This window comes from Phodopus roborovskii, unplaced genomic scaffold (genome assembly GCF_943737965.1).
Source record: "Phodopus roborovskii unplaced genomic scaffold, PHOROB, whole genome shotgun sequence".
Taxonomy (NCBI): domain Eukaryota; kingdom Metazoa; phylum Chordata; class Mammalia; order Rodentia; family Cricetidae; genus Phodopus; species Phodopus roborovskii.
Window position 1 is genome coordinate 92,309 of NW_026126607.1, and position 14,538 is coordinate 106,846.

The 14,538-nt window shown below is 40.1% G+C and overlaps 1 protein-coding gene across 1 annotated transcript in view; it reads left to right on the top strand.

Moving 5' to 3' along the window:
* Kidins220 (kinase D interacting substrate 220) overlaps positions 1–14,538 on the top strand; it is an 80,069-nt gene that overhangs the window by 48,305 nt on the left and 17,226 nt on the right. Inside the window, 5 exon segments of the mRNA XM_051205971.1 lie at positions 8,881–9,059; positions 10,768–10,826; positions 10,829–10,996; positions 12,874–12,987; positions 13,691–13,747. Coding sequence (XP_051061928.1) covers positions 8,881–9,059; positions 10,768–10,826; positions 10,829–10,996; positions 12,874–12,987; positions 13,691–13,747 — 577 coding nt within the window.

Consider the following 14,538-nt stretch of genomic DNA (forward strand, 5'->3'; position numbering starts at 1 on the left):
GAATTTTTGTGTGTTTGTGAGTTTGAGGCCAGTCTGGTCTACATAGTGAGTTCCAGGACAGCCAGGGCTACATAGAAAGACTTTGTCAAATACCCAAACAGAACAAAGCAATATAATATTAAACGGTAAACACTGCTGATGTTACTAAAGGCTAACTCTCTAAGATAACATATAAAAAAATGGCTTCTTCAAGCTGTGGCACACACAGAGTAGCTTTGGATTCAAAGTCCCCATTCACTGTTCCTGACATCAGTCTATGACACTGCCAGGGTTGCCTCAGAAAAGTCAAACTTGCATCTCATTTACTCTAATCTGAGCATTTTAAACTGAAGACTTCGGATGCCAGAAACAAGGCTGTGATTTTCTGGGGTTGATACTGTGCTCAGGTTTAGTCTGTTGTAAATTATTTTGCCTCTCCCTCTTTATTGAAACCATCTCATTATCTTAGATTAAAATTATCATTGGGTCACCACTGTTGCCATCGTCTGCTCACTCCCATACCGGCACTATGCCATACTGTGAAATATTTGCCAAATGAATCCTATGTAGAACCCCTAAATAAAATAGTTCATAGACACTAATTTATTCAAATTATATCCAAATGTGATTTAATATCCGAAAATATTTGAATATTTTAAGCAAGTTAATGCGAAGACTATGTGAAAGTGAAGAGCTGTGTAGTGAGGCTTGGATCCGCAGCTTCATTTAAGCAACTCTAGTTAGTTTTAGTGTACCAAGAAAATCCTTCATTGTAAATAGAGGGAACCGTCACCAGTTTTTAAACCGTTTTAAACCGTTTTGATGGCAATATAGTGTTTAACCATCAGTGCCATGTGTAATTGTTGAAGGCTGGCCCTGCTTCTCTAGCTTGACCTGTCACTGGGGCCAGGACTTTTAATCTGATTGTTACACTCATGCTCTGACACGTAGGCCATGGTAGGAGTGTGCTTTCTTGTATACTTTTGTGAACAAGAAATGGCTTAGATTTCAAGAAACAATGAACGAGGCATAGGAGATGTTTTATTCCCGAGTCTGTACATCGCTGAACCCTTCACTGCTCTAAAGGTGGCTAAAGGGATCTGGGAGAGTGGAGCCAAGAAATGAAGAAGATTGAAGGCTCATGCCATGGCCATCTTTAGTCAGCACATCAGACATTTTTACCCTGAGGGTTAGGAAGAGCCAGCCACATGAGTAATCATCCAATCACAAAAACAAGCCGTACGGGGTAGGCAAGCCATACATGACAAAACGTGTGTTTCCATAGAGGTGTATACACAGATAACTGTAGCCAGTTGTAGTGAATAATCTAAAGCAAACTCAAAGGCACAATCCAGGAACAAGTCTATGTTTTTGGAGAAATGGAGGTCACAGACTCTTGGTTTCTTAGAGTATCTCACAAGCACTTGGAATTCTCCTACAACTCCATTCTTGGACCATCTTCTTTCAAAACTTCAATACAAAGTCAGGCTGGCTTGTTATGAGACCCTGCTGTGCTGGGTTCCGATACCAATGTGATACATAGCAGCATTCTTTTAAATTATCTTTTCCATTTTACAAACATGTAAGTCAGCTGGGCTTAGTGACACATGCCTTTAATCCCACCCAACATTGGGGAGGCAGAGGTAGGCAGAATCTCTGTGAGTTCAAGGCCAGCCTGGTCCAGGCCAGCCAGGACTACAGAGAGAGACCCTGTTTCAAAAAATAGATCAGATAAATTCTAAAACTGAAGGTCCATACCTGGGATTTAGGAGGATAGGGCTGTGCTGCCATGCAGTCATTCAGCAAACAACAGCTGAGGTCAAGCTTGGGGGAGTTGCCACACTGGAAGAAAGGGCTAAGGAAAAACACTGGAAGTTACTTTCATATAGGCAGGATACAGAAGAGATGTGCTCCTTGTAGAAGGGGTAAAAAGACTAGAGAGGTGGCATTGGCCTTTCCAGGTGAGAATAGGATAATGAGGCATTCTGCTCTTCTGAAACGCAGTCTGCATCACATGTCCTCTGGGGAGCAGTCAGGAGTGCTTCACCTTAGGAACTGTTAGTTCTGTGCTGGTTGGCTTATCCTAACTGCAGTGTTTGTAGTGAGAAGTAGTATTTGAGGGGTAGGAGAGATGGGTAAGACCACTTACTGCTCTCCCAGGGCACCTGGTTCAGTTCCCAGCATGGTGGTTCTCAACCCATTCCTAATTGCAGTTCTGGGAGATCTGATGCCCTCTTCTGACACTGTGCACCAGATCTGCATGTAGTGCACATACATACATGCAGACAAAACATTCATACACACAAACAAGTAAACAAATAATTTGAAAACACAATAATGGTTGGAATAGTGAATCATTTCTATTTCACCAACTGAATATACATCCATCATGATAATATAAAAAGTTCCTTCTGATGTTTATACATGTAATGGTATACTATACATGAAAAATTTCTCAACTTGTTCTATTAAACACTAGTTGTTCATTGGTGAGGAAATCTTTATTTTTGATTTTGGAGTTTCACTTATATTTTTTTGGAGATGAATTGCTAAAGACTAGTCTCAGTAGTGCAGGCTAGGATCAGAGTGAGGTAATACAGTCTTCATTTGCTTACCTGGCCACATTATGTTAAAATATTTTATTAAAAACTTTTGTTGTAGGCAAGAAATTGAGATAATTATCTTGGTGGTCAGAGTCTCTAAATTCACTGTAATTGTCACTTTATAGTACATCATAATTGCCCAGAATTTTTACAGTTAGGTAGGACAAGTTGTAGTGGCTTCATCTTTCAGGTATGGACACAGGCCTGTCCCAAGTCACTAGCAAGAAGGGGATATGAGTTTAAGTAAGAATTCTGGGTCAGAGCCTGTTAGAAACCACACCATGTCCAAAAGCTGGCTGTACTGCAGCATGAGCAGCCTGATGTTAGCCAGGCAGCCCAAGTATATTCATGACTTACTGAAAAAAAGACTGTAGACTTAATCATCCAACTGGTGGAGGTAGAAAGTTACGTGGTTAATAGGATAAATCTCAGGTGGTTGCATATGTTGAATTTATGATACAATAAAGAAAAAAGTACATTAGAAGAACTTTTTTCAGGAAAAAATATTGACAAACTTTACTAAATGTTAAAGAAAAATGATGCATTACAGAAGTAATAAAGACTACCAAATGAATATTCAATTGATGACACCAAGTATGATTTCTTTTTAAACATATATTGTATCAATTCTTTGAGACTTTCATACATGAATACAATTTTAATATTTTCACAACCCCTCCCTTTCCAACTCCTTTCAGATATCTCCCATTTCCTCCTCCTGACTTCCTGTTGTTATTTTTCAGTCCACTGAGTTCAGTTACTGCTGGCTCTATGTGTACATGGCTGTGGGGCTGTCCACGGCACAGTCAGTTAGAGAACATACCCTTCACGATGACTGGCTTGTCAAGTATAGTCAAGGTGCGTATGAAAGTCCAGTACCTTTACCCCCTAAGTCAGAGCTAAGGCAAGAATGCCTAGTCCAGTGAAGTGAATGTTTTGGTTCCACCAAAATTCAAAGTTGAAGCGCAAAGCCAGTATTTGGAGTTAGACATTTGAAATGTAAATACATTTAGATGAGACAGTTAGTGTAGAGTTCTTCTCATGGGATTAGTGCCCTTACAAGAGGAGACCAGAGAGCTACCGTTTCCATGTGAGGATAAAACAGGGTTTCTCTCGGGTGTTTGTTTCTGCAAACCAAGAAGGACTGTACCCTTAAACTCTCTATCTGGTACCTAATCTCAGCCATCATTGGTGTATAGAATTGTGAGCTGTTAATGTTTGCTGGTCAAGCCACTCAGTCTGTGGCATTTGGGTCTACCAGCTCAAGATAAGGTGTTCTTTCTCTCCCTGCCATACAACATTGTAATGGTGGTCTAGCCAGAGTGACCAGGCAAGAAAAATAGAAGGACCTAAATCATATAGGAATTAGTGGAAATACCTGTAATTACACACAGTATGATTCTGTATAGGAAGTATCCCAAACAATCTACAGGAGAGCTTCTAGAACCAATAAATGCAGCAATTTTCAGGATACAGTGACACAATGATCATTTGTGTCTCTGCCCTCATGCTGTGGATAATCTGAAAGGCAATTAAGTGTTTGATTTAACCACGGTAGTTAAAGAAATGTTCATGGGAAGCCACAACACTGCTAAGAGAAATGAAGGAAGGTAAGGTAAGTGGGAAGGCTTGGTATACACGAACAGGGAAGCTAAATTACTAGGATATCGGGGGCTGCCTAAAGTTCCCTTCAGAGCCAATGTAAAAATCTTGCAAAATGCCAACAACCCTCATTTGCATAAAGGACAACAATCTTGAAGAAGAGCAGACTCGGAAGGCCCTCACTTTCCAACTTGAAAGCTCACCACACAGTGCTGGCATCAACAGCCCAGCAGTGATACAAAGAGCACACAGGGCAATCAAACAGTCAGCCCAGAACACTGGGCCTGGTGAGGTGTGGGTGGGAATGCCAAGCCATCCAGTAGAGAAAGTATGCCCGTTCAGCAAATGGTTCTTAGATGGTAGGTTCCCTCCCACATGCCAGAAAAGAAGGAAAATGCCCTTACCTCATACTACACACAAAAGTAACTCAGCATGCTACTCCTGTTCTTTCTCAAGCATAACATTTTGTTAGTATCCAGGGTAGAATTCAAATTGTTTTATTCAGAAAGGATAGAATTCTTGGGGAAGAATGTGTATGTGTATGTGTGTTTCTTCGTCTATTCACTTGACAAGTATTTATTGAACAACTGTGCTGTGATTAAAAAATATACTAGTGATTAAAACCAAACATGCTCTCCACTTTGATGGAAATGACAGTCTGGAGGGGAAGTAAGATGTTTAAGAAGATAATTCCACTAATAGGTGCACATGTGACATGTACATGTAGGAATGTATAAGGGCTTTGGGTCTGTTATCAGAAGAACATGAGCTGTCCTTAAGGCAGCCATCTCTAGCCGAGCAGAGGTGGTGCACGCATTCGATCCCAGCACTTGGGAGGCAGAGGCAGGTGGATCTCAGTGAGTTCAAGGTCAACCTGGTCTATTCTAGGACAGGCAGGATGTTACACAAAGAAAATCTGTCTCAAAACGTCAAAAAAAAAAAAAAAAAAAAAAAAAAAAAAAAGAAAGAAAAGAAAAGAAAAGAAAAGAAAGAGCCATCACTAAGTAGGAGAATTGTGCTGAAGACAAGGAATGGCTGTGAAATAAATGGGTGAATACAGGAGCGGGGAGTGACTAGGGTTTTGGTTGTCTTTCCATGGAAAATGGTGGTTATAGAAATGAGTTTTATGGGACCAGAGAGGTAGATCAGCAGTTAAGAGCACTTGCTGATCTTCCAGAGGTCTACAGTGTGGTTCCTAGTACCCACATGGTAGCACCCACTTGTCAGTTCACAAACTGTAATGTCAGTTCCTGGGAATCATATGCTTCTGGCCTCTGGGTGCTTCATGCATCCACATCCAGGCACACACACTATGTATAATTTAAGATTATTTTAAAAATGAGTTGTGTGGTGTCTTTTGTTGTTGTCTCTGGCAATACAGTTGGGTGGCTTTCTTGTTTTCCCCTTCATTGCTAGTGATTGTACCAGGGGGCATGTGGGCGCTAAGCAAGTGCCCTCCCTTCCACTAAACTGCATTAGTCTTGTAGAGGTTAGGTTGTCTCAAGTGTGGTACAGTACAGGCAGGTGAGAGTTTATAAAGACAGTTGGGTTGCCTAGCTTACACATAAGCCTGATCATGGATTTGTGAGAGTTGGGGGTAGTAAATCTTAATTTTAAACTCTTATTTAATAATTACATTATTAGTTAACAGCTTCAGAAAAATGTGATACTATCTTCTTCATAAGTTATACATTATGGCTCTGCTCATACTTTAAGATAGAAAGTTTTCCATGTAGTTTTGGTCCTTACTTTGAATGGAATTGACATGAATGGCTTATGCAATTTCTGCCAAGTAATTAATATGTATCTCCTATAAAGCAATGCAGTTACAATCAAAATGCTTTAACTTACATGGATGTTGGCATTAACAAGTGCTGTTCGATTAGTGGCATCAAAAGAAATACATTTAAACGTCCTGGGAGCTCACTGCCGGCTGAGATTGTAAAATGCTTTCCAAGGCCATTTAACTGCTGGCAACTTCAGTCACATGATTCATAGTGCTGGCAATTTGAATTCACTCTTAATTGAAAAGTGAAGTTATTTAAATTCTTTAAATGCTAACCTTTGGAAAAAAATATCCGAAAAATAAAGGCCCATATGATTTTGATGGCCCACTGCCAAAAGATTATCATTTACATAAACGTCTCTTTTAACAGAAGGGCTTAATGCATTGAGCTCAGGAGGTTAGGATAGAGACTTCAGTCTGGAAAGCAGCGGTAGCCGTTTGGCTTGTGAACAGCAGCATTGTTCACCACGCTGGGAACACTGTTCGCATTCAGGCTGAAAGCAGCGCTGGCATTAGGATTCGGTTCATTTGTTTCATGTGACTTGTCAGCTGTGTGTTTTTATCTAAATCTTCCTGGCCTCCTTTTTTTTTTGTGTGTGTAAAGCCCCTAAAATAAATGAACTACCTTTTTAACTATTTCATTTCTGATACTTTTCCAGCTTTGCAAATGATTCCATATGATCATTTTGCAGGCTTTCATTACACTTTAAATACATTTAATAATCAGCTTGAGTGCCATTTTACTTTATTAAAGTAACCAATTTCAGAGAGCTTTCTGTTTTGTCCATGTGTGAGTCTGCAGGACTTGGTGAAATCCACAAGACAAAACTGCTTGCCTTGTTTTCCCACCAGCACCCACTCTTTCCTCCTTTGCTAACTTTGTTCTCTGGATTTTCCCTCGAATGACTTTTAATATCTGGCTACCAGCCAAGTACTGGGTCTCAGCAGTAAAGTGCTGATCCCAAAGAAAAGACGCAGCTGTTGCTAATCTTAGAATAGGGTTCCATCTCACTTGGGAAGATGAAGAAAATGTCCTCTTCCCTAAAATGGAGTCCAGTGCAACCCAAAAGTACATGTTCTTGAGTAATTAGCAAGTGCTTTGAAGAGAGAAAGCCAGGACTTTCAAGGAGCTTCGGGAGGCATAGTTAGCATAAGTAAACTACTGTGTGGAAGCTGCCCAATTTCACGTTTGGTATTTGCATGTATCCATGAAATTGTCTTCACAGTCAGAAAGGTGACACACACCCATTACCTAGGCAGGTTTCTACCTGGTTCTTTGTAATCCTTTGTCACCCTCCTCCTCACCTCCCTAAACTTCACAGGGACTGTGATCTGCTTTCTGCACATTTGGCTGGACACTACTTAATTTATTATAAGGTGTGTCTATGTGCATCAATATAGATCATCCCTTTTATTGATAAGTTGTATTCCGAAGCATGAATTCTAATTAGTATTAATAATAAAAACTCATAGTCAGAATTCAGGGGGTGAAAGCGGAAAGATCAGAGAAGAAGAGTGGACAGCCACTAGAGTTCTTACCTCTACCAATGCTCAGACCAAATGGGCGATCCTGTCCTCAGATTGCATCCTCAGACTATCTAGACTGCACTGCTCCTCAGACTGACTGCTTCAGATTGCTTCAGACTGCCCTGAGGTCCTGTCTCCTCCCTCCTTCTAATTCTCTCTCTTCCCAGCCATATCCCTTCCTGTCTCTACCTCCTTAGTGCTAGGATTAAAGGTGCGTCACTCCAAGTGCTGGGATTACCTTTATATGAGCTGTTTCTCTTTTAGACTGAATCAGTTTTGTGTAGCCCAGGGTGGCCTTGAACTCAGAGAAACCCATCTGCCTCTGTCTTCCAAGTGCTGGTTATTAAAGGTGTGTGCCACCACTGTCTGGCCTCTATGGCTAGCTAGTGTGGCTGGTTCTGCACTCTGATCTTCAGGCAGGCTTTATCTGTTAGATAATATCACCACACTGAGATTCGGACCTTCTCCCACTTCTGGACCCACTCATCAGTTAGTAGACCCTGCTGTTATTCCAGTTTTCTTGTCTACCTGTTTGAACACCTCTGTTGAAGTTTTTACTTCTTTATCTCTTGTATATTCTCCTATGTACCTTAGATCTGCTTACTACATGGTATTTAGTACCATGCAGAATATGAACATTTGGCCATTTTTCTTCTTTGAAGACAACTTCTTATTGGCCATTGTAACAGTATCTATTAAGTGTTTTTAATGACTAAAATTCACTTATTCTTACATTTGAGAAGTTCTACTTGATCCAAAATTGTTTACTTTTGAACTCAACTATGGAAAATACACATAAAGTAAGAATACATTCTGTTAGTAGTTACTGTATTTGATCAGGTAAGTCTTTTTCTTTCTAGGCTACCTTCTGTGTTTGTACCATATCTATGTTTATACAATAAGCATATATTACTTTCACAATAGAAAATAATTTGTGTGATTTATTTTAGAAGATTTTTTTCCCCCTGAAAAGGAGCCACAGTGTCACATTGAAGAGCCATGTCTCAGGACCAGCCTTTCGCTGGCTCCCTGTGTGATGTGAGCAGCTGTTAGTCTTCCTGAGGCCCCCACCTGTGCACTTGTAGCCCACCTCAGTCAGACTGTCTGGGGTATACCCAGTACTGGGGTAGGAGTTCCTTTCCCCCTGTCTCTCTGGTCCATACCCTGCTCTTGGCCAAGTCAGCGATGGTCTGACTTTCTTCGTTGTCACTTAGGTCATTTTGGAGCTAGATTATTATTTTCTCTCTCTTGGGTTTCTTATCATAAATAAATTTTTAGATGAGAACATGGTATGTAAAATGTTTCTTATGGACAGAAGCAACACATTTTAAGAATGCAAAATTTGACTCTGACAGAAGTGTTTATGGACTTTTCTTTTTGAAGAATATCAAAGAATATCCCAACAACTAAAGATGTTGAGCCACTGCTTGAAATTGATGGAGATATAAGAAATTTTGAAGTGTTTCTGTCTTCAAGGACCCCAGTTCTTGTGGCTCGAGATGTAAAGACCTTTTTGCCATGCACAGTAAACCTGGATCCCAAACTACGGGAGATCATTGCAGGTGGGTGATGTAGTGCAGTTTATTTTCCTCTGAAGTCATCAAAACTTTTCATGTTTCTTTTCTTTTCTGTTTTGTGTGTTGGCTTTGCTGTTATTTTTGAGGTGAGCTCTCAGTGACTCAGTCACTGATGTCCTCCTGCCTGCCTAAGCCTCTGAAGTGCTGGCATTGCAGGGATGTGCCAGCATGGCCGACAGATTTCCTGTTCTAACTTAGCTTTCTCATTTTTTTCTTGCTTTATGAAAAAGTAAGAAATTTGAACCAAGCATGCCACAGAGGAACTGATGAGTGTAAGGACTGGGGTGTCTGCACCTTGGGATGTTAGGGTGTCAGCTGTTTACTCCACAGTGCTCTCTTCCTTGCTTCACCAAACTCTCCCTTTGGAAACCTGAGCTCCTCTGACTTTCGCTTCAGATGCCACACGTAGCTGTCCCATTTTCCATCTTCTGCTTTTAATAGGGACCTCTGTAAACTGGGGCTTAAAAATATTAAGTGTTAATTTATTTTAGGGCAGTGCTGAGGCTTGAACTCAGGACCATGTGCACACCATGCAAGCACTTGTCACTGAATATGTCCTCATCCCTCTTTTTACTTTTATATTGAGTCAGGATCTCACTAAATTGCCCAAACTGACCCTAAACTTTTGATCTTTGACCTCATAGCCTCCTGAGCAGCAGATATATGGCCTGTACTGCAGATCTAGTTTGCATTCCGGCTTTAGAGCCTGTACTGCCAAGTCTGGCTTGCATTCCCACTTTAGAGAGACTGGTGTGTGCTGGAGATCACACAGCTGTATTGGAACATAAGGGCTTTGCGTGCTGTCACTCATTGGCCATGACTGAGCTTGGTGGGAGGTATTGAGGGATCATCTGCAATTAGTTCTGTGAAGTGAAATAGATTCATACAAATGCTGTAACCTCCCCCATGTGTGGTATCTAAGGGAGAGCAGAGCTGGACTTACTGGACCCTGGGAAGAGGGAGGACAAGGGCCATGAGAAGAGGCTAGTTAGTGGGTAGCAGCAGTTGTTTCTGACTCTGCCTACACAGTAGGGTGGCTGTGAGTTAATGAGTGTTTCAAAATATCCAGAAGGGGCCATTTTATGTCTCATCACAGAACAATGGTGAGTGTTTGAGGTGATGAACAGGTTCATTTCCTCCATTTGAGCCTTATGCAATACACACACACACACACACACACACACACACACACACACACACACACTCACACACACACATTCTGTTAAGGAAGCATATTGTACCATAAATACGTAGTTCTTTTTCTTAGTTCTCACTGTAAAGCTATTGCTTTTGTGGCTGGGTGCTCTATGCTGAGAGGTTGATGTGGGCCCACAGTTAATTCATGTTGTATGTATTAGACAATTTGAGTCTTTTGTTTGCATATCACAAATAGCTCTATAGAGACACAAAAGTAACGGTAATGTTTGGTAACTAAAGAATCCAAATATAATAACTTTTCAACTAGTGAAGAAAAACCAAAAACCCAACCCTTTTATGTATAATTGGTCTTTTCTTTTTTCTTTCTTTCTTTCACATAAAGTCTGTAGACTAATAAAGATTTCCCATCCACTCATTTAAACCCAGCTGTAGAACTAGCAGTGAAGAAAGTGTATTCTTGTGTAGTAGCTGGTAACAGGACTCATCACCAATGCCCTGTTCTCTTTTGCCTTTTGGGTTATGATGGAATTTTCAGACGTCCGAGCTGCAAGAGAGCAGATCAACATAGGAGGCCTCGCATATCCCCCACTCCCCTCTGCATGAAGCCCCCTCCTCGACCACCTTCTGGGTACAGTCAGCCTGCTTCTGTCTGCTCATCTTCAGGATCTTTCAACGGGCCGTTCCCGAGCGGGGTTGTGTCCCCTCAACCCCACAGCAGCTATTACAGCGGAATGTCTGGCCCCCAGCACCCCTTCTACAACAGGGTAAGGGGCAGCACTTTTGCTATAGAGTCTCTTCTGGGGTACCAGGCTCTTTCTGCCAGTGGGCTCTGATACTGCTTTGGAACTGTAATTTGGATTTAAAATAGGAAAGTGTAAGACTTAAATGTACAATTGCATGATTTTTTAAAAACAGAGTCTTGGATTTTAGAATATTCTAAACTTCTAAGGAGTCTGCATATAGGTATATTTATTTTTATTTATTTTCTTGATGAGAGTAAATACTGTGGGTTCAGCAATGGATACCCTAGATTGTAAAGGGATCTGTTTGTCTGTTTATAAACAAAGGTTCCTTTGGTATATTTTGTGTAGCAATTTATACTTGCATTTGCAACAGCAATAAATTCCTAGAGTCATTTGTAGTACGTAGACATATGTGAGATAATAATGGGAACATACTGCTTGAAGGAGCAAATGTTATTGCCAGTTAATACCACCATAAGCTGTTTTTATAATTTTATTTCAAGTACCCTCAGTCATATGTAATTCTCTGCTTAATATACAATTTCCTAACTAAAAATTGAAAGCATAGTTACCAGTGGTACCAAAACCATGTTGGATGTAGTCAATCAAAAGGTGCCAGTTCTCACCTTAATGACTGAATCATGTAATGGCACTAATGATTTCCCAAAGGAAACAAATCATGAACCAGGATGTTTTGTAGAATCTTAAGATCCTTTGTAAGTTTATTCCTTTGTTTCTCCTGGTTAGTCTAAATTCAGGGGGCGCGGGGTGAATATTCAGAGAAGAAAGCTGACTGCATGACTTTATTCCACATGAGCTGGGAAGAAAGAGCTGGGATAAGTGTGACAAAGAAGGAATAAGTTAAATTTCTATTGTTTTAAATGACCATATTTGTAATTCGGGTTGCTGTTTGTAGTCTTAGAAATGTGATCCCATTTTTTCTGTGTGGACAAGGGACGCAAGAGGAACCAATAGCATATAATAGCATTTATGCCACCCTCGTCCTCTGTAAAAGTTACCTGTGTGGTAGGTGGAGTGGAATACAGATCCCTAGTCACCAGTCTTAAAGTCTGCTGTAATTTTACATAACATGGCTTAATCGATACTAATTAAAGGTATGAAAATAAGTTTATTTGAAAAAGAATCATGAAGCCATCTAGGCTAAATTTTACCTTTACTTATTTTAAGAGCAATGATGCAATATGCTTTTAAAGTAGTTACTTATTTTTAAGACACTAAATTTCTCTTGTTTTGAGGTTCAATGTTTCTGTTATTATTTAGGGGGGGTGTGAGTCATACCATTAAAAGGCATAGCAGTCCTCTTAAACTGTCAAGAGTAAAGGAGAAGCCACTACCTCGGTACAGTGAACTTCAATGAGTCCTCATCTTTGTGTTTCTAGTCCATATGATCTGTTACGTGAAGCCGGCTATGAGAAAATGCGCAAGTTAAGTCTTGTGCAGGTAGCAGTGTGCACTCCAGTGTGTGCTGACACAGCTGAGCTCCAGGGCCCCCACAAGGCTGTCCTGGGAAACACTGCTGGTTGTTCCCACGTGACCAGGCAGAGTATATTAACAACATTCTAGTCTGCTCTAGAGAAAAAATTGTAAGTTATACATACAAACCATGAATAGCAAACTTGTTAAGATGTTAAATATAGAGATAAATGGTTGTATCAACTCTCAAGGTACAAAACATATCAAATGAACAAGATAAAGTATAGGTCATGGTCTTAACTCTGGTTTGGATCCTACAGAGTGTGAAGGAGGCTTTTGTTTTGTCACTTGCTTTTGAACTTTGGAGTTGTGTTGCTTGGTTTCACGTGATAATTCTCATTACACTTTGATTTCTGTAATTGTTCATGCCCTTTTTTTTTTTTTTGTTACATGTTTTTCCATAGCCATTCTTTGCCCCATACCTTTACACGCCAAGGTATTACCCTGGCGGTTCCCAACATCTCATCTCACGTTCATCAGTAAAAACGAATTTGCCCAGAGATCAGAACAATGGCCTAGTAAGTATATAAAAGGGTAACTAAAATATTAATCTCATAAAAGAACATGGGTAGCATTTAAAGCTGTATTTTTTTTTCTTTCTTGAGTAAAAGAGTACAACTTATTTTATAGTTTTCAGAATCAAGCTATCACTAATATAAAATGTCTATTTTCATTTCTGTGAAATTTTCTATGAAAGAAAAATGACTAGCCATCTCAGTGACTAAATGTTGAGTTTTTACAACCAAAGATCTCTGGTTTGTAATGGATTGTTTGCTACCAAAACTTTAAAAACTAGGTCTTTTCTATCTGCTAATGTCTAATATGTTTTTAAAGGACATCTATAGGTATGTCTCTGTGTGTATACATGAGCATCATGGTTTAGCAGAAGGTGGATGCAACAAGAGAAAAGGGTTTTAGTCCGTAAGTCTGTGGCAGGGACTCGACAGAATGAGATTGTTTAAACATACTGTTAAACATAATTAATCAAAACAAAATACATCTGTGCCAAATCCATTAGGGCTTCCTGATGACAAACTTTAAGTGATTATAAAAAACAAATTCCCTGTAATATGATTTTAGTTACATGTTGAAGTGGTTGAAGGGGAATTCCAGGCACTCTAGTGTTTGGTGTTATATGTGTTGTTATTTTAGCATCATGTTCATTCATCTCTATGTGGCTCATCCTGCCCTGTTCACCCACTTTCCTGTTTATGTTGCTAGGAAGTTATCAAGGAGGACGCTGCTGAGGGGCTTCCTTCACCCACAGACTCCTCAAGGGTAATAGAGTAGTCTCGTGGTGTGGACACTGGTGTCTCATTGCTTCTGTAGCAGTAATGGCCATCTTAACACGATTGGCAGCAGTGCACTAACTCATTGATGGTGTGACTGGCAGTGTAGAATATTGAATACTAATAATTACAGCCCATGAGTCCATTCCAAAGCTAATGTTCTTCCTGCATTCCCCTTTCTCAGTGACATGGGAGGGGCTTGAATTCTGTAGCCAGGAAAGGCTGTTTCCAGGAGTCATCACAGGTATTCAGTGGTGGGTTTCCCCTTAGCGCTGAGAGTTGTTTTTATCTAACTGTTCTTATACAGCCTGCACTTGGTATGATTCATATAGGACAGCTTTGAAAGTATCGCAAATCACCTTTGATGTTAGAGATGGGCATGAGCTGGATGGTATAGACAAACCTAGAAAATCTTACTTTAGTCAGTGTGCAGTTGATGTCCAGCTCATGTTTTATGTTCAGAATATGTTGTCAAGAAAAGATGGTCTCTAATCTAAAACTATTCTAAGATGTTGTGACTTGCAGGCTAAAACAGTACATCTCAAGTTTATCAAGACTGTTTAAGTTAAAACATGCATTTGAATAGCTAATATGTTTTTAAACCTTAATTTTCTTTGAGTTAATTCTGTTAAGAGACCAAAAGGGGACTCTTTTTGTTGTTTTTCATTGAGGAGTTGGTGACTCTTGAGTCACCAGCATATTAGCTGAAGTGTTTTAGTAAGTGCAGCTATCCATCAGTGACAGACATCCTGAGCCACAGAAGTTCTTTGGGTGCTTAGG